General features: G+C 41.3%; 1 protein-coding gene and 1 long non-coding RNA gene across 4 annotated transcripts in view; both read right to left on the reverse strand.

Moving 5' to 3' along the window:
- Nucleotides 1-25,762, reverse strand: part of LOC145434898 (inhibitor of Bruton tyrosine kinase-like) — a 351,018-nt gene that overhangs the window by 315,417 nt on the left and 9,839 nt on the right. Inside the window, exons 7-16 of one of the 3 annotated variants that reach the window (XM_080312127.1) lie at nucleotides 23,848-24,043; nucleotides 22,719-22,840; nucleotides 22,352-22,465; nucleotides 19,900-20,040; nucleotides 18,695-18,841; nucleotides 17,412-17,474; nucleotides 13,515-14,579; nucleotides 12,003-12,187; nucleotides 10,493-11,254; nucleotides 9,639-9,893 (exon numbers count right to left, since the gene is read on the reverse strand). In XM_080312127.1, the coding sequence (XP_080168253.1) occupies nucleotides 9,695-9,893; nucleotides 10,493-11,254; nucleotides 12,003-12,187; nucleotides 13,515-14,579; nucleotides 17,412-17,474; nucleotides 18,695-18,841; nucleotides 19,900-20,040; nucleotides 22,352-22,465; nucleotides 22,719-22,840; nucleotides 23,848-24,043 (2,994 nt within the window). In that variant the 3' untranslated portion in view covers nucleotides 9,639-9,694. Of the gene's footprint in view, nucleotides 1-9,637; nucleotides 9,894-10,492; nucleotides 11,255-12,002; nucleotides 12,188-13,514; nucleotides 14,580-17,411; nucleotides 17,475-18,694; nucleotides 18,842-19,899; nucleotides 20,041-22,351; nucleotides 22,466-22,718; nucleotides 22,841-23,847; nucleotides 24,044-25,762 lie in introns of those variants that run through there. The other 2 variants (XM_080312128.1, XM_080312129.1) reach the window with 2 other exon arrangements.
- LOC145435819 (uncharacterized) lies at nucleotides 347-3,154 on the reverse strand. The gene is made up of 2 exons (XR_013914045.1): nucleotides 2,251-3,154; nucleotides 347-598 (listed from the first exon to the last, which is right to left on the reverse strand). It is a non-coding gene; the product is annotated as an uncharacterized LOC145435819 (long non-coding RNA).

A 25,762-nucleotide genomic window follows, 5' to 3' on the forward strand; every position in this document is an offset into this window, starting at 1 on the left:
AGACATTAACAAATTATTAGAATTGACAGCAAGATAACCAGCAAGACATTAAAATGAGAATTAGTGCAGTTTCTTAGGCTGTAGCGATACTCAGCCAGGAAAGTAATTGACCTAGCAGAAAGCAAAACGTTGTAAATAAAGCGAGCGAAACCTCCGACAAATGATAAAACATTAGAATCGACAGTCTTACTAGAAGCAGAATAACAATCATGAGGGGTTAGAGAACAGAAGCCCGGGAAGTGACCATCAGTAATTACTGCATACTGGCCGAACAAATCCATGACGACTAACAAATGGTCTTTTAATTGTCAATATTGATATCAAATGACGCCACCCCTATTTCACCGCAACATTTAGCAAATACAGCGCTGGAGTCAACCTTATAAAGCGCTAACCAAACGCCCATTAGTTTTCCCACCTACTACTTCGCGCTTCGCGGATGGAAATACGCATTAAAGCGAATGGACGCGACTTGTCACACTCTTGCTATTTCTGCTCCCTTTTTCTCTTCCTTCCTCTTGAGGAGAGAAACAGTCGGCCGCGTTTACGGATCGTGAATTCCCGGCTTAAGGGTGATTCTTCCTCCAATGGTCAGCACCTTGAAAATTGAGAACAATGTTGTTGCAAAATGCATGACAATTTGAAAGTTACATCATTCTAATTATTCCAGTTATGGCCGTGAATCGTTACAAGTGCGGTAACCATAAGAATTATTACTATACTTCAACTACAAATACAATATATTGTATAAAATAATTACTAATTCTTTTACGTTGATCGAGTCCCAAATGGATGAAATATGTCAAAGAATTTGCTAAATTTTTTTGTATAATTTGACAGATTCCGAAATCTTCTCAAAGTGCACCTTTCAAAAATTTGATATCAAGACTCCCAACATTTTACAATTCGAAGTTGGATGGCTTAACCAATACAAGCGAACAGTTTGTATCGTAATTGACAATTATGTAGAGAACGCTGCGAGACATGTGAGTAGGCCTACCCTAAAACGTTTCTCTGACATGGACATTAGGGCTCTTAAAAAATGACTTTTTTTTCTCAAATCGTTCTTGCTACTTGATAAAATTGTTAGGTTACCTAATTCAAGCCTACACACCAAATTTGGTTCAATTCCAAGCAGTAGCTGCATTGCTACAGGAAAAGAAAGTTTCTATTCATTATATAAAAATAAATAGAAAAAATTTGTAAATTTTCTGTTCACCCCATGAAAGTGTTAGGTTATGTATAGAAACGATGTTCATCAAATTTGGTTCGATTCAAACAAGTGGAAGCGGAGTTATTGCCATCGAAAAATTCGGATTTTAATAAAATAGTATTTACGGTGGGCACCACTATAATAAATAATTAAAGAATTGTGTCACGCTGTCATACTGTTTTACGCAACCGTTGTTATGCACTGCATTGTTGCTGTGTTCTGGCTCCATTGATGTTATTTCTAAATTCGACATTAATGCGTCATAATTCTCCATCTGGTTTTGAATTCAACTCTGTTTTGCTTCCTTTATGGTGCCGGTAGCTCTTTAATAGGCACGCGAAAATTTCTTCGGGTTTCAATAACGTTTAGCACGAAGGTACTTTTGAAAGCAGTATTAAAATTTTGTACCACCAACCAGTTATTTAATTACTATTTATCTTCAAAGTAAATGCTCATTGCATGAAGCAGGGTTGTAAGACTCGAGTCAGGATTTTTTGTTGACTCGACTTGACTCAGGTCATCTTTTCAAAGTACTGAAATGACTCGACTCATTGCGCATGACTTGAGACTCAGACGGCCAAGACCGACATTTCATGATTATTTCAAAGAATAGTACAGCAAATCGCTATTGGGATTTCGTCTATTGATACTGGTATTTGAAAATGCGGCCAGAAACTGCTAAAAGTAAGGAAAATTTGTATATTATAAATGCGACCCACTCGATATCACAAAAATATATATAAAAAGTTGGTTTAACAAGACTTAAATTGGAAACTGAGCAGCTAACACAATGACTCTGGCTCGAGTCATAATACCATAACTCGGACTCGGCCCTCTGCTCGCTGACTTGGACTCGGGCTTGACTCGGTGGTGAATTGAAAATGACTCGAGTCAAAACTATAAAAGTGAGATTGACTTGTGACTCGGAGCCTTGTGACTTGGTTACAACCCTGGCATGAAGCCTCAATAGTTACATGAGTGGGGTGACTAGACAAAGAACACAGTGACATTTGCAGCATATCATGAATGTCTCTTACTATATGTGATCTTGTTCAAATGGAGGTTGATGAAAGCGTATTTCCCATTCTTTCCAACTCTGCTATAATTTCACCAGACTGGCAACCTTCTTTGCTGACTGACCAATATTGTCGCCGCCAACGGTACGAGTGCAAATGTCTGATATGTCAATATAGGAACAGAATTAGTTGACTGTTCATGACCGTCCACGTTCAGAGTTGCATCTCAAAGATGCTAAAATAAGCCTAAATATAATCCAAGCAATACGATCGTCCACTTTGACTGACTGAATTTCTAAAAATAATAAACATAACACCTTGATAGCTTCCACATCTTACGTTTATATATACCGTCTGCTATCGGCAAGCATTTGAAAATAACAAAACAGATTCAACATACCACATCTCTTGCAAAGGCTTTTGCTTTCATTCAATATGTCATCAAACTTCTTTAAATTCTCCTTTGTGGTGAGTGGCTTCGTTTTATCATATACAATCTATGGCGGAATAAAAGTTTCGGATAAGTTCTAAAACGAACACAATTTTCCACACAAAAGTCAATTGCCACACGAAATGCCAAATGCTACAGTCCCATTTTACAAGGTATGGCGAGGTAACGTAGTGGTACCCGCCATTATAGCTAAACACCAATGAATTGCGGGTTCGAGCCTGACATGTCGACTCCATAATTCCTACCGAAGTGTTGGCCGTTTATCTAGGCTCCTCCTCGCCATCTGATCCGCATAGCCATGTCTTAAAAAGCCTAGGAGTGGGCCGTGCTATAAGTGGGCAGATGGTTGTCGATGAACTCGGCACTTGGTGAATTCTGCCCTCGGGAAATTTTGTAATGAAGTGTATTAACAGCTATTAATATGAATTATTAAACTAATAATAGTATTATCAAGTGATTCGTCAATCTTGTAAGGAGGTCACGGCGTGATTAGATCACGGATTGCGTAGCCGCGGGAAATAACGCAGCGCTCATATACCGACCACGTGCGGTCTGCTTGGAATCGATGGCGTGAGTGACGGGCCTGTGTCGTGTAAGTTTTGAGAAGATGGATCTTGGCGTTGTATGTGAGATCGAAAATGTGGAAGATCAAGCGGCGCTTCTTCGTTAATCGATCACGACAAGCCAGTGTTCCTCATCAACAAATGTTTCACATGATCACGTCAAAATAAATTATTTTTTGCCTTTGGAGAGACGATTCCACTCTGGGGTTAGGGTGACTCGATAACAGGGTTGAAGGATCCCAAGATTACGAGATCTACCGCGAGCAACGACACGTTTAAATTTCCTTTTTGATACTGTTCATTCATATTAAATGCATTTCTAATGCGAAGTTGTTCTAGTGCCAATTCCTCCAAGGGCCGCGTTCACCAAGTGAAGAGCGTCGCGTTATTTCCCGCGATTACGCAATCTGTGATCTAATCGGTTGCCGGAGAACCCGGCCCTTGGAGAACCCGGCCCTACCAACCCGGCCCTTGGAGAACCCGGCCCTCGGTGAATTCCTCGGGAAATTTTGAAATTAAGTGTATTCACAAGTATTAATATGAATTAATAAAGTAATAATGTTATTATCAACTGATTTGTCAATCTTGTAAGGAGGTCAGGGCATGCGTAGATCACGCAGTCACGGAGTGATCAGATCACGTGATCACGCTTGCGTGGTCGGCTCAGTGTTGAATTGACTTGGCGCGGGGCGGACGTGCGACGTTCGACATACTCGTATCTGTTCATGACATCGCATTGGGTCTTATCGCATTGTATATTGTGTGTGACTTGTTCAGATGAAAAATATATCCCAACGATTGTTATTGCTCACATATCAACCACTCGTGGTCTGCTCGTTATTGCAACTGTAGGTTGAGGTGGGGCGTTAGGGTTGGGTAGGGTAGTTGGGAAAGGAGACATTAGGGTTCGGGGAGTGGGACATTAGGGTTGCCGGAGGTGGGATATTAGGGTTGCCGGAGGTGGGATATTAGGGTTGGTGGAGGTGGGATATTAGGGTTGGTGGAGGTGGGATATTAGGGTTGCCGGGGGTGGGATATTAGGGTTGCCGGGGTGGGATATTAGGGTTGCCGGGGGTGGGATATTAGGGTTGCCGGGGGTGGGATATTGGGGTTGCCGGGGGTGGGATTATTAGGGTTGCCGGATGTGGGATATTAGGGTTGGGGGAGCGGGATATTAGGGTTGGGGGAGGTGGGATATTAGGGTTGCCGGAGGTGGGTATTAGGGTTGGTGGAGGTGGGATATTAGGGTTGCCGGGGGTGGGATATTAGGGTTCCCGGGGGTGGGATATTAGGGTTGCCGGAGGTGGGATATTAGGGTTGGGGGAGCGGGATATTAGGGTTGCCGGAGGTGGGATATTAGGGTTGCAGGGGGAGCGGGATATTAGGGTTGGGGGAGGTGGGATATTAGGGTTGCAGGAGGTGGGATATTAGGGTTGCCGAAGGTGGGATATTAGGGTTGCCGGGGGTGGGATATTAGGGTTGCCGGAGGTGGGATATTAGGGTTAGGGTAGGATATTAGGGTTGCCGGAGGTGGGATATTAGGGGTAGGGTTAGGGTTGCCGGGGGTGGGATATTAGGGGTAGGGTGAGGATATTAGGGTTGCCGGAGGTGGGATATTAGGATTGCCGGTGAATACTCCGAGGGCCGGGTTCTCCAAGGGCCGGGTTGGTAGGGCCGGGTTCTCCAAGGGCCGGGTTCTCTGGTAATCATCTAATCATGCCGTGACTGTGTGATCTACGCATGCCCTGACCCCCGTACAACATTGACAACCCCTCAAAGTGCCAAGTTCACCGGCAAACATTCCAGTAACCAATCATGGCGACCGGTACCGCTACGAGATCTACCACGGCCGAATTCACCAAGTGCCGAGTTTGTGCGGCCGAATTCACTAAGTGCCGAGTTCACTGGTAATCGGGCAGATACGGAATGATAATAATAAGAACCGGCCTGGTGTAAAATGACCAGTGTAGTCGAACCACCACCATGAACACCACAAACAAACAAACAAACATCTAACATGGAGAAGAAATTACCTTTACAGCCTTTGACAAACACAGTTACCATTGAAATCAGCAATTTAGGTCTTATTCGAAAGCAGAATAACAACTGTTTTAGCGGACATATCAAATCAAATGTTGGAAAGTTCATGTAAATTAGCCCAAAATATTATCTTATTGTGACCATATTCTATCAATATGGTCTGGCTAGCCAAATTCTCTGGGCCAACATAAACAAGCTGCGTTTGGTTTCAACGATTAATAATCTTGTCACTGGATTCGAGGTATAATTGCACTCAAATATCAAATTTTGCTCCATTAATCAACATCAATTTGAAAATGTCCATTCTTGCACCAACTTTTATAAAATCACGAATCAGTGTTCTACAGGTATGTATCTTAGTATCTATATGACTTATATACCTAGAAAATTCAAGCATAAATATTATATGATATACCGTAGATATAGGTACCGGTAATTCAGATGTTTGAAGCGACTTGGACAACTAGATAATTATAGTGGTCTAATTTCACTAAATTAGAGCGAAATGCCAGCAATATAATTGTAATCTAATTCGGAAAAAACGGTTTAGCTCTAATTCTAGCCTGGAAAAGCTGAAACTTTTCTATAGTTGTCTACACCTGTTTTGCAGAAAGTCAAACAGCTCTAGGCGTCATATACTACAGGCAATTCGAAATACCCCATAAGCTATATGCTACTGCGTATGTAACTTTAACCCGCTACCTCAGTCAGTCACAATTCCTTATATTTACGGCATTTACCATACAGAAAGAGCGAACTATGCCCGGCGCGATGACGTAAAATTTGAATCGCCGAAATATTCTAGAAGTCACGCATCGATAATCATATTCCTAAACGTACAACATCTCACTTATTTAGTTATTCTCTGAATAAAACTATTAGCCATACTCGTTGAACATGCGAGATTACCGAAAGAGCGAATATATATATAATGAAGATCATATATATCAGAAGAAAACAAAACTGTTCGACCTTAGAGCAACAACACGAATATACAACACCGGTGACAACCTCACGCAATAAAACGAAGGGAGAACATTGTTTTCTAATGGATAGAACGAAGCTACTGCATGAGATCGAACAAAACCGGATGGGAATTCATCGTGAATAAATGTACCGACAAAGTCATCCTTTCTACGTATTTTTGTCATACCAGCGAGAGATAGAAAATTTGCATTATTAGGTTAACTACCGGATATAACGAAGCCTAATGCATGAGATGGAACAACACCGAGTATGGATTTATTCTGATTGAATATAACCACAAGACCATCCTACTACGTATTTTAGACATTCCCTCGACACTTAGAAAATCAGAACCTAATCGAGATGATCCCGGATGATCCTTTTACGGTTTTGTGTTTGCTGGGGGGGGGGGGCGTGTCTAAAAAAAAGTTGCGAGCCACTGCTCTGGGACGAACACAAATTAAGTTATATTCATATGAAGTTGTTCAACTTGAGATTTTAAAAGGGTTAAGAGGCTGGTGCGGAGCAGTGAAACCACGTTTGATTGTAGTGCAACAACGTTTGATGTTTTACAGTGGTTGTTCAATGCAAAGCTACTTGATTCGACACCGTATTTATGCTCGTGTCTGAAACTTTATCTGAACATTGGTGTTTCAACTGCGAGCTGTGTGAGGAGCTTCTCAAAGCTCAAACTGGTAAAGTCTTATATATTTAGTATCATGAATAATGATCGGTTATCAGCTCCATCCATTCTGTCTATAGAAAGAGACTACGTTCAAAAACTTGAATTTGAGGATATTATCGCTGCTTTTGCTTTGAGGCGGCCATTGATTTTCTATTTGTACAATACATTGGTTCGCTATTTCTTGTTTTTATTATTTTTGGCGTCATTAACGTCGAGACGGTGAGGCTGAGAAGCGGCATATCATTTGTATTTATTCCTATTGACATGATTACTTGAACATCAATCTATGTCGAAATTTGATGCGGTCTACCTAGGGGGGCGGCATTTTCAAGAGAGCCAGGGGCGGCAGCACATGCTGCTACGCCAGTGAATATCAGTAGCAAGTATAGAAACCCGTTTTACAGTCTGCTCAATACCAATGTAGCATACTCCGACCCTGAATACATTGTCCGGTATGGCCTAGACCCGGGGCGGGCAACTTCTCCAGTCGGCGGGCCGGATATAGGAAAATTAAGTACTTGGCGGGCCGGATTGCTGAATCAATACATTATTCGCCCATTTATCAACATATAGAAAGAATAAATCGTATTTAATGAATGTGTTTTAACGACAGCAATGTCACTTCACAGCCATTTCTCGCCGATAATGACGAAGACAATGTGGATTGAGAATAGCGTTGTCATACAGGCGCCACCATGTCTAGTTCTCTCTGATCAATCTACACACGGTGCAGTCCTTACTTAACATTTCAAGGCGTTCGATGAATTCAGTTCCCCAAATTTACAAAGATATCAATTCATTTGGGTTGAGTAGGTGTTGAGATAGCGTCGTTGTTCAACTGTGGCCTAATTAATCTCGATATTGAATTCGTGCGGCCTGAGTCCTCTACGAAATTTAAATAATGGCCCGCGACCCGTTTTGAGTTGGCAACCACTGGCATAAGCGGTGTCTTACAACAGCCCAGAAGTGTGCCATGCTACATGTCGGCAGTCACAGAATCAAAAATAAGAAATATCAGCCTGGTGTAAATGACCATTGTAGTCGACAAACAACATGATTACCACAAGCGACATTAGGGTTGAGTATACATCGTAAATGCCGATTATGCAAGTATTCTCGCTTCGACGAACTTACGCGTAAAGCTCCACTCTCGCACGCTGGTCATCCACGTATATGATAACATACAGTCACTAAAATTGGACCTAATAAGCAAGTAGTGGGGAATCTCGGCTAACTCGGGCCACATCATCATGTAAGACGGAAGACAGTCGGCAGGCCGGACAAAATCCCTTCGCGGGCCGTATGTTGCCCACCCCTGGCCGAGACCGTAAGGTTTCCTTTTGCAAGTCCTCGTCGAAATTGTTGGCAAAGCGACGGAAGATAGTGATTTAATGGGCTTATTATATCACTGGATTGGTCCAGCTGATACATTTGGCGAAGGTTAAAAAATCAGTAGCCTACTTCAGCATTGTGGCGTAATGTGGACCGAGTTGTCGTTAGGTATCGTGCACGTCGTACATTGATGTATCAATTCACTGAAATTTAGGGTTATTGGAATGAGCAATATGACGTTACGTTAAGCCATGAGGTTCACGTTCGCGTTCACACAGAACCTTTCAAAAAGGTTCGCGTTCACAGGAGCCTGAACCTTTCAGAGATTCACACCACCCCTAGTAGGCTATATGCAATGATATATTAGTTCATCATTTGTATATGCTAGGGTTGCCATACGTAAAATCGTAGCACACTATTGTTAAAAATGCATTCATTTTAATGTCCGTGGCTTGGGTCACGAGTAGGGCTGGGCACAATGATTCGAGTACTCGAATCTGAATCGAGTATTAATTTTAATGATTCGAGTCGAGTAGTAAAATACGAATTTTTCGAGTACTGAAATTATACGCTCCTCGCCACTGAAAGTTAATTTATCAACGAGAATTATAGATTCGATACTAATTTTCACTGTGGAAGTCTGGAAACCTTGATTGCTCGTATCGTGGCGTACGAAACATATTGTACAAAGCTACGTACGTTACTGGAAATAACACATTTCCGAAGTCATTATCATCCCACAATATTGTCACCAGGTGCAATGAAATAGGTATGGTCGAAAAATACCAAAGTATCTTTTATGAGATGGATAACAGGCATTATATTCTTTGTTATTACATAAAATGTACATATTTGAACTTTGACATATCACATTCTTTTATGACGTCATAATGACTGATACTCGAGTACTCGACTCGACTCGAAGCATATTACGTGATTCAGAATCGAATCACTCAGGTACTCGATTTTGCCCAGCCCTAGTCACGAGATGCCACTAGAACTTTTGTATCGGTCAGAAAGCATTTGCCAATTGCCACTCGCGGAGAATACCGTGGATTATGGATAGGAGTGTTTGGTGGTTCTTGCAAAGACCGGGCGTGGCCATCAAACACCAGATGTTCAAGTACAAAACCCAACAGCTTATTTGACCGAAAAGGATTTTAGTGCACTATGGTTGAAATCAAAAGGAGGAAATGGAATGGTCTTTTTTAAGGAGACACTTAATGGCCTGAACCGGTAGCCTACTCGTTGAAAATCCAAACACCGAACAAAATATAGATACGTATCTTCGTTTTCCTTCTCTATAACAATTTTCGGTTGGTTTGTGCGAGTGAATTTTTTTTGTCAAAAAGAGTGAAGGGTGCTCAAAAAGGTTGAAAAGAACTTGAACTAGACCTTGCTTTGGAAGTTGAAATAGACTCCTCTGACCTACAACACTTCGTATCGATCGCTAGTTATTGTAACGAGTTCCAGCGTCCTAGCTTCACAAGGCTCCAACGCAATAACACAACTCAAATACTTTTGCACACGTTTATTATTCAATATCCCGCCGCGGGCTTCAAGAGGCGTCGACGGGAACGATTGTCCTTTCATTACGATGCTGAATGATTGATTCGAAGATGGCGGCCTGCAAAAAGCGCACGTTTCGAATCAGTAGGCAAGGCAATCAATTTCTATCACAGCCTATTCGGATATGGTACAGCGGCCATGCAATTTCAGCAAGCGCTTTGGCAGATTTGGTCACTTCAAACTCACACCCTGACATGTATGGTATTGTTCCAAACAATCACAGTGACGCAACACATTGATCAAAACAATGACCTTAGCGTCGATGCGATTGTCAGAACAATGCGTATTTTCGGATTTTGAGGGCTATTTCGAGGTGGTTCCATTGCCCCGATCAAATTTTATTGTATATTTTCGGAATGAGTGTGGGTGTAGCAGTAGCTTTCGAATAGTTCAACTATATTTAATTGGAGCGCTTGGATCGCCAGCTATAGCTTTAGCAATTATGTTGCTTTTAGATTGCTGAGCAGTAAATAGCTTCGTGCAAGCAAGCGTGACGACAGATGTAAGTATGTATCTGTAGGTTAGTTGTCCAGAGTACAACTAGGTGAGAGATGATTGAATGAAACTCCAATTATACAGCCCCAGCCCTCAAAACTTTCACCACCACCGTCACCAAGACCTCGACAATAAATTCCACGGATTCATTTGATAGCTCACCGATTAGCATTGCCCCAAGGGTTTGGCGCTGCCTTTTCCGTGTTACCCTTCAAACTGGCTTCTTGCGCGAGACGCTTCCTCTCTTTCTGCGACAGTTTTTTGGGCTTCGCAGAAACCTGCTTAGCAGGCGATTGCCGTACAACATCCGCACTAGAACGCGCGGCCCACACCGTGCCCTGAGTCGGATTAGCGACAGGCGTCTTCAACGGGACATTACGAGCTTGAGAATCCATGATTTCTCGTAAACTCGGGCCTGCGTAGCAGCTTTCACTGTTATGCGAAGTAGTCTCCTTTTTTGGCGATTTGATTCGATTCCCGTTAGTCACAGATTCTGGGACTTTCGAGGTAGTCTTTTGGCACGATTTATCGCGTTTTTCAATCTTAAACTTCTCGACTTTTAAATCCTCTGGTATGTCTTTCAATGAAGGTTCTAATTTGTCAGGTTTCACGTCAGCTGTAGCAGTAATCCTGCTCATTAACGAGTCTCTATTCTCCTCTTTTCTCGCTAATAATTCCGACAATGTAACTCCGTCATGCTTTGAAAGAGACTTCCTTTTCGTGCCCACGCTTTTTCTTCTCGGCGTGTTCTGTCTTTTTTTCGGAGATGACCCTTGCTGGCCGGTGTTGAACGAGTCAAACGGTGACATAGGCTCGTAGATTGGCGATTGCGGAATGCCGTTTTCGTCGGACTCGATCTCGGGTAGGTGGGGAGCTTCTGAGCTTGGGGTGATCGTGCGTAGAAACACGTAATTGATGGTTGACCTTTTAATGGAAACATGTAATCGGTCAAACTATCGCATTTCTGCCAGACTGTGATCGAAACGAGTAGGCTTTTCAAATAGGGACGGCATAATCAATTTAAATTACTTTCCAGTTCCACGCCAGAATTGAATCACCATTTCTCAACTACATATCAATAAATGACATAAAAACAGAGATGGTCAATGTCGCCTTTGAACGTTGGTACTGAAGCAGAAGTAGCGATTTTTATGATGTCAAAGCTATTTTATGCGGAAGGTCTTAAAATTAATTAGGCAGTTACAAAACATAGTTTTCTTTGTGGTTCACACACTTTTAGCTGTTAAATGAAGGTGGAAACCTTCGAAGCTGCAGTGTGCTTCTTTAGGACTGTAACAAACAGTTCATCAAAAACATGAGTCATCTACAGTGATGCTGATGTAAGGGCTGTTTAGCCAGTTACTACGACATTCACTCATCAAAGTGAACATAACATATTCCAAGCATGCCTGGCACTTTACAAGATCCAAAGGGTTATAAGCAACAGGTTTAGGCCAAAGAACTGTATAAAGCAGAAATGGAACTAGTCTGTAAACGGAACCACATGAGTAGGCTAGTAGGCTACTTCGTCAGTGCACAGCGCTGGGAAAAATATTATCTCAGTTGAATGGTAGGTCTACAGCAGTTGTAGGCGCGCACAACACAGCAAAATATAATTGTGGAAACATTAACGTTTGAGACGACATCAGATCCCATTTAAAAACATAGCTACCTGTAAAACTCGTTGCAATCTTCCAGGGTCTTGTAATCGACAGAGTAAAACAGCGGAGTGTTCATCAGAGAAGGGAGATTGTGGCAAACGAATTGCTGGCACGTGGCGAAGAGTTGCTCGCAGTTGAAAGCAGACGAGAATTCCATGATTGCGGCCACATTTTTCAAAGTCAGCATCGACGCCACCTGTCAGAATTGCAGAATAAAAGTTGAAATTAGGTTATTCTTAAGCGAGCAGTTGCATAGTTCAGGGGTCAGCAACCTTTTATGCTCGGCAGACCCCGGACCGGTATTCATAAAGTAAAAATGTTCAACTTTGAAAATTGATTGCTCTTCATACAGTAAAAAGTCAGTAAAGGGTGCACAGTAAGTCGGTTACGCATGTTTTGATTTAAGAGCTTCACTTGATTCTATTTTTTATCAGTGATCTTGACCTTGACCACTATGCTAAAACATACTGAATTTTCGTCGACCGGTAACGACCTTCCCGCCAGGATTGTAATGTCTCAAGTCATGACTTGACTCGCAATTTTTGGTGACTCGAATCATTTTTTAACTGCGTAAAATGACTCGAGTCAGGTCAATTTCCTTGTCGACTCGACTTGTAATCAATTCATTATGCATGACTCGAACCAAGTCATATGACTCGAGACTAGGACGGCCAAGACAGACATTTATTGTAACTTCGAAGAATAGTTAAGTTACCACATTATTGGTATTTCGTCTATCAGTGCTGATACTTCGAAATAGGCCTAGAACCTGTTAAGAATGAGGAAAAATAGTATGTCATGAATACGAGCCATTCTTTATCGCTCGAGCAGAGTTGTAACAAGTATGTTGAACCTGATTGAGCTTAAAACTGAGCAGTAAACAGACCGACTTGGACTTGACCCGGTTGTCAATGGAATATGACTCTAGTCAAAACTATAAAACCGAGAATTCTATTACCGAGAATGGACATTACCGAGAATGGACACCACCGAGAATGAAATATATGCAATGCAGACATGTTATGCATATGAACAGGGCGTGTGCATCACGGCGTTGCCACATTCGGTATCGATTCTAAGGTATAAATTTCTCGACAATGTCCGTTAGGCTACATTCTTGACATTGGCCATTCTCGGTAAAGTCCATCTCGGTAATAGTATGGAACCATTGCGACTTGGTTACAACCCTACTAATGTACCCTTTACAAGACCACAAAGGATGTAATGCTAGCCCTTTATCACATTGAATACAATTTAGGTTTTTTTCAACCACATCTGTATCATTTTACTTTGCCACAATTCCGTGACTCGATCACGACGTCACAGATATGTGATTTCCACTAACGTGCGTAGCTTTGCACCAAACGTCTCTCGTATGTTGCTGTACGACCATTCGAGTTTACAATGCTGTCACAGTGAAGAATAGCATTGGAACTATAATGCTAGTGGATACATAAACTCTTAGTGACAAGGAGCCTCAGTTACTATAAGATTGCTACAGTACGACAGCTTCACAACTGCACCTTTGCTTGCGCCACATCCTTCAATCTCCCCAACAGCATCTGGTCGGCCGCGGCCATCACATCGCAGAGCATTTCCACAGATTCCAAGTCGTCCAAAACCTCTGCTGTGTCACCGTAAACGTAATCCAGCACGCGCCCAAAAACTTTCGAATCAATCGGGACTTTTGAGAGAGAACTCTCCGTTTCGGCCCAGCGCGAAAATAGCATGCTGCGGAAAAACTCGACCCTTGCCACCAAGACGCATTTGTGAGCTTCCAACACCACCCCGTCCGAGCATTCCAGCTTTATATCGTAGAGTTCACGCAATTTATACCGGTCGAAAGACAGCGAGTTCGAACACTTTACCACGTTTGATTTGTTAGACACGGTCCCTTCGTCGTAGAAAAAGCAGTCAAAAATCGACCGATTAACGCCTAAACTTTTCGCCAACGATTTAAATTGCGACAAAACGTTTTTAGTGCCGCGCTTGCTCTTGAAACTACTTTTCTTGCTACTTTTCGGCTGATTCTGATACGCAGAAAAAGCTGATATTTTACCATTGACTGGTTTTGGTTCCGTTGAGCCCGTTTCTTTACAATTTGAAACATTGTTGTACCAAGAAACAGATACATCGTTGATGTGAGTGCCAGAAGTTAAGCGCTGTGGCTTGAAACCGTCTCGTAGTACGTCGCATTTTTCGCTATAAATAAATTGCACCATATTTTTTAACACGACAGGGTCGCATTCTCGGAAAACGATTGCGTCTAAACTATTATCGTCGCCGAGATACTCCAATCTTTCCTGTATCATTTTCCTTAGTTTCGCCGATCTCGAGCACACTACGTATTTATGACAAGGTATCGCGACCAATTTGTTTCCGTTAGCGTCTGTCGCGATCAGTTTCAAGTCGCAGATTCCGTCGTTTTCGTGCATTTCTCGGAACAAGACGTCCATGTCTCGTGCCATAGCGCTCTCTGGAATCATGGGTATGTCCGTGATGAAATTACACGGTTCGCATTGCAGTAACGCGCCGGTTTTGCCTTTCGGGCTGAGCGTGCCCGAGTTGGCGCGGAATACTCCGCTGACCTGGAAAACAATTAAAATATTTGCTGTAACAGCACACGTTAACAGCATAGATAAAATAAAAGTAGTGTCTGTCTTTACTAAGTAGCTTGTCAAGAATTGAGAAAGAACGTTCAGCAGCAGCAGTTCTTGGCTGGCAACACTGAAGTTGATTTTGACTTTGTAAACAATTTTGACAATTTTTGACCCAACGCTAAAATTTTAACAAAATTTTGAGTTTGGTAATGTCGAAAAAATCACCGTACTGATCGCCAGGGTTGTAACCAAGTCACAGGTTTCCGAGTAACAAGTTAATCCCGCTTTTATTGTTTTGACTCGAGGCAAGTCGAGTCATTTGCAATTCACCACCGAGTCAAGTCCGAGTCCAAGTCCAAATCATTGTATTCACAGTTCAATTCGACTCAACCCACTTTTTTCAACTCTTATCGAGTGATATAGAATGGCTCGCATTCCTGATACTCAGATTTTCCTCAGTCCTGAGAGTTTCTGGCCCTACTCTCTAAGTATCAGGACCAGTGATTCCCAACCGCGGCCCCCAGCTAGCCTTCTTGCGGCCCCCACAAAAATATTGAGAAATCGATTTATGAAAAAAAATTATATTTATAAAATACTCTTGCTTGGTTTGGAGTCTGGAGTTTTCAATTAGGATTGAAGGAAGGTTGTGAGTAGACTGCTCAGACTACGTCACTGCTGTTTCAATGCAATGTGCCCTAACTTTCCAGTTGAACGAGCAATACCTATAGATATAGGTATTGAGAGGACCGTAATAACATCACGAAATAACACACGAAATAATATCATGTAATGAAGTCTTACTAACGGGTCCGCCCGTCCGAATATGTTTAATTATTATTTACGGGCCCTACAGTTTCCAGGACACCTCACTCAGCTCTACCGGTAAATCTGATTACGTGAGCAGAGAGGACAAGTATTGATAGCAATATATATGCAATTCCCGATCTTATTGACCTATTTTATTTTGAATTATCGAAAATTTTCACACTCCACTCTGGCTCACTGAACGGGGATCTTGACTTCGTGGCAGAAGCGAAAAACTGTACGGGGGTCGGTTTATTACCCTATGGGAGCTGACGCATGAGCATGACGAAATGCTGTTTCGTTCCTGCCAACGGGTGTACGCCCGAAGACGTCCAATTATAAATCAGTGGTCCTACCTTTTCAAACACAACTCACTCGGCTCAACCGGTCAATCTGATTACGCGAGCAGAGAGAGGATAAAAATTGATACCAATATATATGCAATTCCCGATTAAATTGACCGATTCAATCATGACTTATAGAAATTTTTCGCGCCTTGAACGATTAGCCGAGAGATGCTGCCTAAAACGGACACCCGATTTAGATGATAAATAGCGGTAAACAGTCAGAGCCTGAGGGGTCTGGAGGGCTTCGAAGTTCGGTTTATCACCCTATGGGGCCCCAAAAACAACGTTTTTTTTGGGGGGGGGTGACGAAGTGCTGTTACGAACCAGGGTATTGATAACTAATTTACGGATAGATGTGCAACAAGTGACTCACGATTGAATACGCCGAGATGCGTACTGCTTAGCCGGCAAAAAGCAGCATAATTGGTAGTCCTATAGCTCGCGACCCAAGAGTCCGCATAATTTGATATGTCGGTGTTTATCGAAAACAAGTGTCGCACTGATTCCACGAATACGAATTGAAATCTCGCCAGGGCAATAAAACTACTCAGAAATAGCCAGCAAAGGTTGATTGTTCTGACCAACCGGAGCGTGGCAACACAATGGCCAATGGCGTCAAGCAAATGATCGGAACAATGCCAATTTTCATATTTTGGTGACTATTTTGGGTTCCTTTCATTGCCCTGGTATTCGTGCGGCCCCAACCGTACTCTGAAATTCTAAATTTGGCCCTGCCACCGAAGAAGGTTGGGAACCACTGATCAGGACGGATAGATGAAATACCGATAATATGGTCACTTTACTATTCTTCGAAGCTGCAATGAAATGTCTGGCTTGGTCGTCCTAGTCTCGAGTAATATGAATTGGCTCGAGTCATGCGCAATGACTCGAGTACAAGTCGAGTAAATAAACAAATTGACTCGAGTCAAGCCATTTTACGCATTTGAAAAAATGACCTGAGTCAAGTCGATTTATGACTCGAGTCATTACAACCCTGCTGATCACATGTGGTAGAATGTAGCCTCATATCACATTGCAAGGTAGTGAAGGCAGATCTTGTCAAAATGTCTGAGTTCAAAACTTTATTCTCCTATGCCCAATATCGCTATGCCCCACTGACTGATACGGTGCTGGCGATGGTAATCGCATTCCATGGAGGAAGTCTTGGTTGATATGAATAAACACATAGCGGTAAAGTGCAATGGCCCAGATACACTGTCACGCTTAGAGAGAGAATTAGGGCTTCCCCACGAGATCAACCTCTACGATGAGATAGTGCTCCAGCAGCTACCTTGTCTAGCTAACCCCAATTGTACTACTTTAATTATATTATATATTATGTTTGTGGTAACTATGCCAGTCGCCCATGTTAGAGAGCACAACCTTGTACTGACGTAAAAGTTTTAAAAACGTTGCGGTTAAACTGTGTGGCCTATTTATCTTAAAATTGAATTGATGCAGCCCTCGGCCTCTACGAAATTTGAAAAGTGGCCTGCGACTCAGTTGAGTCGGCGACCCCGGCTTTAGATGTTGCTAAACTGTAAATGAATGTTTCAAGGATTCGCCATTGGAAAATATTGAAACTATAATTTCCATTGATAACAGTACTCTTAGTGGAAATGGATATGACAGTTCAAAACAGATTGCACAAATGCAAAATGTGACATACCTGTTCCAATACGAGTTCCTGTACCGCGTCTGCATCGAGCATATCCAAGCAGCTATCATAACCCTGCAATGGAACAAATGATCAGCAAATACCACCATCACGACACACATCTTAGCAACTCTCCCAAATTACAATAGGCATACATTTAATATTTTTACAAAAACTTTCAATTCAGCTGGAGTTTTTGTCTACAAATTGCGGTAGTTGTAGTTGACAACTGTTCGGTGTGTGGTCCTGGCATAGATTTCACGACTGGTCCAACTAAGGTTCACTTCAAACTGGAATTCCAGAGCTCCCTGTATGTTAGTAAGGGCCACAAGTCCGTCTCATTGCAGACCATTAGGATATTAGCAACTTGCGAAAGATCTTATACTAGTAAATTTACAGTAACATAAGATGCAGACCAGATCTGATTGTAGTCCTTGCGTGTAGAAGTCATCTATCTGCCAGAATGTAGCATGATCCAAATTCAGGGATTGTGAACTGAACAGTTCAGGATTTACAAATCCGCCAAATTGTCTCATAAATAGAACATGGCAATTTGATTACATCAATTTCCTTTGCAATTATAGAACAAGGTAGCAGAACCCAAGAACGAGTCCCAAATCCATTAGAAATTATGTATAATTTCTGTATCTTGATTTTCGGACCGGAAACATGCAAACTCTTTCACCAAAGACACAGAAAGATTATTATCGCTATACTTAGTTGTGGTTGCCAGCAAATTTGGTACTCCAGGGCCCTAAATTCCTAATTCCAACAGTAACGTATAAACCCTAATAGCCTACATACCGTATATAATAAGCAGACTTGGACAATTAGTTAATTAAACTAGTGACAGCTCTAAGTTCAACTGTATTCTGAATATTGGCTTCCCTGAAAAGGTTGCAGGATAGCTGTACAGCGCAAAACGAGCCAAGCTTGGTGCAAGGGCATTTTATATTCTCATGCTTATGAGGATGTACTCAGAATTTATATGAACTGAGCTTGATATTTGTAGCATTTATTTTGCGAAAGCAGTAATTCTAATTCTATTCTAATTTGGAAATAATTGTGTAGGTCTTTATAATTATAATGTAAGTGTCAAATTCACCAAGCAATACATCAGAATTAAAGGTTCTATTTGATGAAACATTCCATTTAAAATTTATGAATTCAATATCGGTACCTCAGTTTCATAATAATTACACTTTAGGCTATTACATATATTGCAAAATTGATCAAGTGCTTAATGCAACATGCGGAATTCACTGGCAAACTAAATTCATTCATTCTCGCCATACTTTGGACATGGACGAAGAGGAATATCTTTTAGGCGGTTTCGGGGCCTTCCAATGTCCAAACTTCGTCATGAAAGCTTGCCCGCCGTTCGTGATCAGCAGTGCGGTGTGACCGTGGTTGCACAACGCAATGTCTTTGATCAGAAGAGGCTGTAGCGTACATAACTGCATGTCAGATTCGATTTGAACATGATGTAGACCAGGGGTGTGCGATCTTTTCGGCATGAGACATACATGAGATAAATATTTAGGATATAAAAGATATAAATACTGCTTCTGTACTACTAGCATTCTATAGCAATTGCAAATATGAAAAGGGAAATATGGTTATCGAATAAATCTTGTCAAAACATTCAAGCTAAACTAGGTGTTAGCATATCTTGGTGATTTTAATGTTATTTGGGCCATTCTCATAGTCTTGAGACTAGCTTAAACGTGCCAGACAATTACAAAAAACTGAAAGCAAATTTCACGGGCAGCGCACATTCAAAATCCCCAATCCAAGATTCCTTCGCAGGGAAAACTTGGAGCATTGCAGATTGCATACCTCTGCTCTAAGGCAAATTAGCTCTAAGAAAACTTTCAGGGTAGGTATCGCGGTTACTGTTATTTTTTGAAAATGACACCTTTTCAAAGTGAAAAAAACATTTCCAGTCAGTTTCAAAGACGTACGCTACAATAAACTGCCAAAAGTATGCTACCCTGTTACAAAATCTACATTTTTAAGCCAGTACTTGAAGAGCGTAGTATGTTTTGTCCTCACTGTTTTTACAGCATATACACCAACTTACAATATACACAAGATCTGTGCATATTCATACCATGAGTGCATGATGTGCATATACCGCTGGATAAGGAAGATGTAGATATAGCCTTGTAAGGCTTTCTAAGTCTTGCACCACCCCTCCATGCTATCCCGGTAATGCATGAGCACCAAGCAGGGACGCCATGGATACCAGTGTTACTAATCAGGTAACACAACCTACTGATCAAGAAGCACTACCTTGTTGGGTTGAGTGCAGGCTAATACTACCTGTAATTAAGTTGAAATTCGGGACAATGTTTCCTTTACCGCAGCACCAATGCTTACAACTTAAACAATCTCTCGAATATGATACCTACCCCGCATTGAGCAAGTGCCGGGATAATGGTATGCGACATTGATGTCCAGCATTCACAAGATTTTGTGTATCTGAAATTTACCCCACCTGCTTCACGCTGAACCTGCACCGGTCCAACGTTCCGTGCGCTTTGCTCCACGACAAGACATCGCCAGACTTCTTCCTCAACAGCACACGCAGACTTTCGTCCTTGATCAGACTGTGCGTGGCGTGCAGCCTTTGATCGACCTGACAATTCAATGTTACAGCTTACAGGCATTTAGAAACGTTAGCAATGCAAGGTGTCAAATGTGAATATGGAGTTTATCTAGTATTCCAGCTTGATACAGTGTATAATGTGTATAGGCAAGATTGTCATCATGTCCTGAATTCCAAGGTAAATCTTTATTTTGGAGGGCACTGTCTGACAAAACGACATTGTCCTTATTTTTAACATTTTTCATTCGACTTGTGTCCATATTTTGAACATATTTGTTGACAAGTTTAGTCTACTTTTTGGCAATGAGGCTGTGATGACCTCATTTTTAAGTACCAATTTTACTGAAAAGCCCATCAAGATGGGATATTACGATTGGGCAAAAGCGTGTTGATGTTTTTTAGTCAAGAGTTTAGTAATTTCGCGTTTTTATTGGCCATCTCCACTTTCCAACCGATGTCAATGGCAACCTTGTAGGACTGCTGTAGTGACCTTTTGAGGAAAGTATGGACAAACCTGGTTGATACCTTTATAGATTTTATCAACTAAAATTCGGCTACAATCAATTACATGTAGCTAAGAAATGCACTTCCAAGCACAGAAAAAAGCAACTGAGGTACAAACAGAATGAATAAAACGAAGCAAAGTAATTAAAATAATCACCAAGTGTCTTGGACAATCACCACACAGGCCGCCTATAGCAGCCACAATCGCATGAGCTAGGTTACTATATCCCATTATTAACGACGTGAATCATAAACGGCCTTCCATAACTTCAGATAAATACTGTGCTAAAATGATACATGTTCTGGTTTCATACTTATCACTGCATTAGTGACTTTCATACACGTTTTCAAACGTTAAAAATCCTTTTTGGGGACTCTGGCTATCATTCGGTTGAAAACAGCGTGAGTGTCGTGGTTACTTCAATGCTGTCTCACCACTAGGGCTGGGCACAATGATTCGAGTACTCGAATCTGAATCGAGTATTAATTTTAATGATTCGAGTCGAGTAGTAAAAGATGGTTTTCGAGTACTGAAATTATACGCTTGTCGCCACTGAAAGTTAATTTATCAAAGAGAATTATAGTTTCGATAGGCCTACTATCTTCCACCGTTGAAGCCTTGAAACCTTGATTGGCGGTATCGTAGCATAGGCCTAACAAACATATGGTAAAAAGCTACGATGGTTACTGGACTTGGCATATTTCAGAATTCATGATTATCCCACAACATTGTTACCAAGTGGAATGAAATCGGTATGGTCGAAAAATACCAAAGTATCATTTATGAGATGGATAACAGGCATTGTATTCTTTGTGGTGGCATAAACAATACATATTTGAACTTTTCCATATTGCATTTTGTTATGACGTCATAATGAGTAATACTCGATTACTCGACTCGAAGCATTTTACGCGATTCCGATTCAATTCACTCAGGTACTCGACTTTGCCCAGCCCTACTCGCCACCTCCATGAACTGTAACTAATAGCTTTTGGAAATCCGTTTACACATGAAATCGTCGTTTCCTGAAAGTTGTGATCGAGCCTGATTTGATTCCATTGCGATGAGGTTGCGGTCAAATTTTCATCCACCTACTGATGTAGATTTCAACTCAAAACACACGTTGTCCAGTGTTTCATAATTGATTGATAACACAGCAAATTCGATAAAGCATTAGATGTCAGTTCAGAATATCCGTGAGAAATTACATGTGGCATGCTGCAACGCTGCATGCACACTGCGCGCTAGCCGAAAAGAGAAGCTACAGCAGTTTACTTTATGAGCTCAATAACTGTTTACTTTCACGTGAGCCGGAAACGCGAGAAGTTTCTAGCATTCATTTTATGTGGAAAGGAAAGCTATTCCTGTCGGAGATGGGAATTAGAAAGGTCTGAACACGCAATCACAATGTTTGAGACCTTACTGTAACTGTTGTAATTAATTGCTTATTTCTAGCCATACCGTATTATAGTTGACTCTTTCTGTAAACGACTTGTTTCACGTGTTGGAAGAGGAAATTCCAAATGCTTTTTCACAAGTTACCCAGTTCCACGCTAGCTATACAACATCTACTATACTTTCTACTTAGGAAAATCTGGTGGCTAGAAAGCAAGAGTTGTATATTAGCAGCACCAACTGGAATTCACAACCCATATAAACCACAATCCATGCAATCTAGCTTCTTGACTGAGCTTAATGATGGACTTCCCACACAAAGTCTTATAAGCGAGCAATTGCGGTACTCAATTAACTTGTCAAACACTACGGTCATCTCTCTAATTTGCTGGAAAATTGACCAATCAAAGTGTTGGAAAGATGTGAAAGCAACCGGTATACCTGCGTCAAAGCGGACGTATCCAGCCTTCCACCACCGACTTGCACCTTTTCGATGTCGAGTTGTTTTGAAATGATCTTGCGACAAACGTAATTTTGTAGAAGATAGACGGTTCCCTGGACAGTGCATATGACATGTATTCAGCCTTTTCAAAGGCACAAATAGTTACAGAAATAATAAATGGTTCTAAAAGGGCCTGTGGTTAACTAATCTATTTTCAAGAAAACCACTATCGCGATCAGAACTGAAATAAACAATCAGTTAAGTACTAAGTTCCATGTTTGAGGCAGAGCATAACCTGGTTAGCTAGGTTAGGGGCTACGACAACGTTGTCCATGGAATGAAATTTCATTAATAAAAAGTACAAACCTGACTGGTAGCTACCACAGTCGCGGAATCGCAAGCGTGCACCGATGCAATTTTATCTTCTTCGCTATAAACGCCGGAAACTTGGCGTGGCTTTTTAATATAAAGGTCAGCTTTCGAATGACCTGTAAATAAATATTTTCATTAACATTCTGACTTGGTAGCTGTATCAGAGAGATTTGACACTTAAAAATCTCCACTGAAGAGATCATGATACAGTCATGGAAGATATGTCTGGTCAAGAACATAAGGGTGACATGTGGAGTAATTCCTAGAGCTCCTGTCCGGACAATCAATGATGGAAGCTGATATTTCAAATAGTACTCAGTATCACAGGAAAATTGAAAAGCTGTGGGTGTACAGGGCCCAGATGTGTTCATGATTTTAGCGCTCTTGCCAAAATCTCTCTCTGGCTACATGAATTTTTGAAAGCTTAACACATCTAAACAAACCTGTGGGTGATCACAGATCACTTTCTGCTACGAAATCCTCATGGTACCCTCAGTATGAGATCTATTACATAACGACTTCGCCACAAATAAGTGCAGATAAGATACATATGTTTCTCGTCAACTCAATGAAACAGGTGTCTTTCAGGCATTACATTTCAATTGATCTTATTGACTTTTCACATAGAAAAACCATTAGGAGATCAAGTTATCCCGATTCCCAATAAAACTTGGTTAATAAGGTTAGGGAATAAATTTCGACATTGGTTGTTTATCCCGGTGATTGTTAGGGTAGGTACTAACAAGGATTACTTGACGAAGGTAACATAATTCATTAACAACACAATTGTCTCGGGGAACGAATATCAAGTGACATACAAGATTGAACTGCAAACAATGTTCCCACGGAGTATTTTGTTTACCTAAAGCTCTACAATTTATTGGTTATCATCACTAGGTCGAGTTTATGAGCTATCCAAAAACTCGCAGTTGGAAAGTCATTTGAAAGTAAAATCCACAGACGGCAAGCAAATCAGCTAATCGGTACACGCAATGTGAAAAACATCACATCGTACTTATTAAAATCACAGGCATACACTGTTGCAACAACTTCACTGGACAAACGTTGACACTAGCCTGTAAGTTGAAATAGTATTTATCGAACTAAGAATAAAATGACATACCTAACTGCCCGGCATTTGTTCCGAATGTAAACACGGCGTGATTATCAGTCCACACGACAGAATGAAGCCTTCCGCTGGCACATCCAACCACTTTCGCGGATCGCAACGGACCTTGTATACGTACTGGCGATAATTCCCGATCGTTGCTACTAGCGCCACCGAGAACATGGTATTTGTTTAATCCACAACCGTACACCTGAAAATATAAAGCCAGTCATATCTCAAAATATGAAATCAAGCTATGGACATGATATTTTCGGCTTTCCACATTAGCATTGGTTGATAAAATTCAGTCTGAATCTGCCCTGAATGCTCGGAATGAATAGATCAATTTCCAGAAATTTGCGAGAGAAAATTTACCGACTCAATCACACAGTGTAATAGGTATATTGGGTGGTATTTTCGACAGCTCCACTTTTACAGTGATGATGGTTATTGCGTCCACACTGTTATACACATGTCGTCATTAGCAACGTACTTATTACTATGCGCAATGTAGTCAAGTAGGTGAAGTGGTTATGTTTTTTTGTTTAATTCCTCTTGTACAGGGGACTAGCAATTCTGCGAAATTTGAAAAAGTATCAAGATTTCCAAATTGTATTTTTGGTCAGAAATATTAACATGGGTCCTTTGTTTTTACATCATGGCCTTATCTCCCTTTAAAAAATAACTAATAACTAAATTTCAATTTTACTACGCTAAGAATTGGTACTTTCTTTTACTGCGAATATGTTCAATATTAGCGTTCTTTTCCACTGTAATATTTCGTTATATCGCTTCATCAAAAACCAAAAATTTGTACGAAATTTTTGTCGTATTTTTCAAGGCCAACATCCAGATCTATATTTTGCTGACTTCTGTTTGGCCAAGGTATAGCATGATCTGAGTTACAGAAGTTCACAGCACAATATCGAAAGAAAAAATTTAAAATTTCAAAACGAAATTTCTTCAAGATGAGTTGCACAAAATCCAGCAAAATTTTAGCAAGATGTAGGACTGTCCTATTGCTTCCTAAAACAGACATTAGACCAGAAAAAGGCATCGCAATTTTGAGGTGCGGTGATTCGCGTTTCGGAGCACTATTTCTCTTGTCAAATCCGAATTCTGTGAGCTGGAACTACAATTCGTCATATTTTGTTTACAGCATAGTGACACCTGGCTGCTATGAGAATTTCATGGTAATGGGCAGGGTTGTAACTAAGTCACCAGGCTCCGAGTCACAAGTCAATCTCAGTTTGGTAGCTTTGACTCGAGTCAAGTCGAGTCATTTTCAATTCACCACCGAGTCAAGTCCGAGTCCAAGTCACCGAGCAAAGGGTCGAGTCCGAGTCATGGTATTATGACTCGAGTCGAGTCCAAGTCATTGTGTTGACTGCCCAGTTTTCAGTTAAAGGCTTGTAAAATCCACCTTATGTAACTCTGTTTGGTGATATCGAATGGTTCGCATTTATAATATACTAATTTTCGTCATTTTTAGCAGTTTCTCGATGCATTTTCAAGTACCAGTACCAATAAACGAAACCCCAATAGTGTGATTACTTAACTATTCCTCGAAATTACAATGAAACGTCGGTCTTGGCCTTTTGATTCTCGAGTCATATGACTTGGTTCGAGTCATGCGCAATGACTTGAGTCCAAGTCGAGTCAATACACAAATTGACTCGAGTCGAGTCATTGCCGTATTTTGAGAAAATGACTCGGGTCAAGTAGAGTCATCTGAAAAACGTGACTCGAGTTGGACTCGAGTCGAGTCATGACTCGAGTCATTACAGCTCTGGTAATGGGGGTCGCCCTTTCCGAGATAACGCTGTTGAGTTGCTAGTCACCTTAACCAACACTTCCCAGTGCTCCAGATTAAAGGATGTCAGTAGTCAGAGTAGGCCTACTCAATGTAGATTTGCCTACTAGTACTATT

The sequence above is a fragment of the Botryllus schlosseri genome, chromosome 3 (assembly GCF_051294905.1).
Source record: "Botryllus schlosseri isolate E-star chromosome 3, Bs_hap1, whole genome shotgun sequence".
Taxonomy (NCBI): domain Eukaryota; kingdom Metazoa; phylum Chordata; class Ascidiacea; order Stolidobranchia; family Styelidae; genus Botryllus; species Botryllus schlosseri.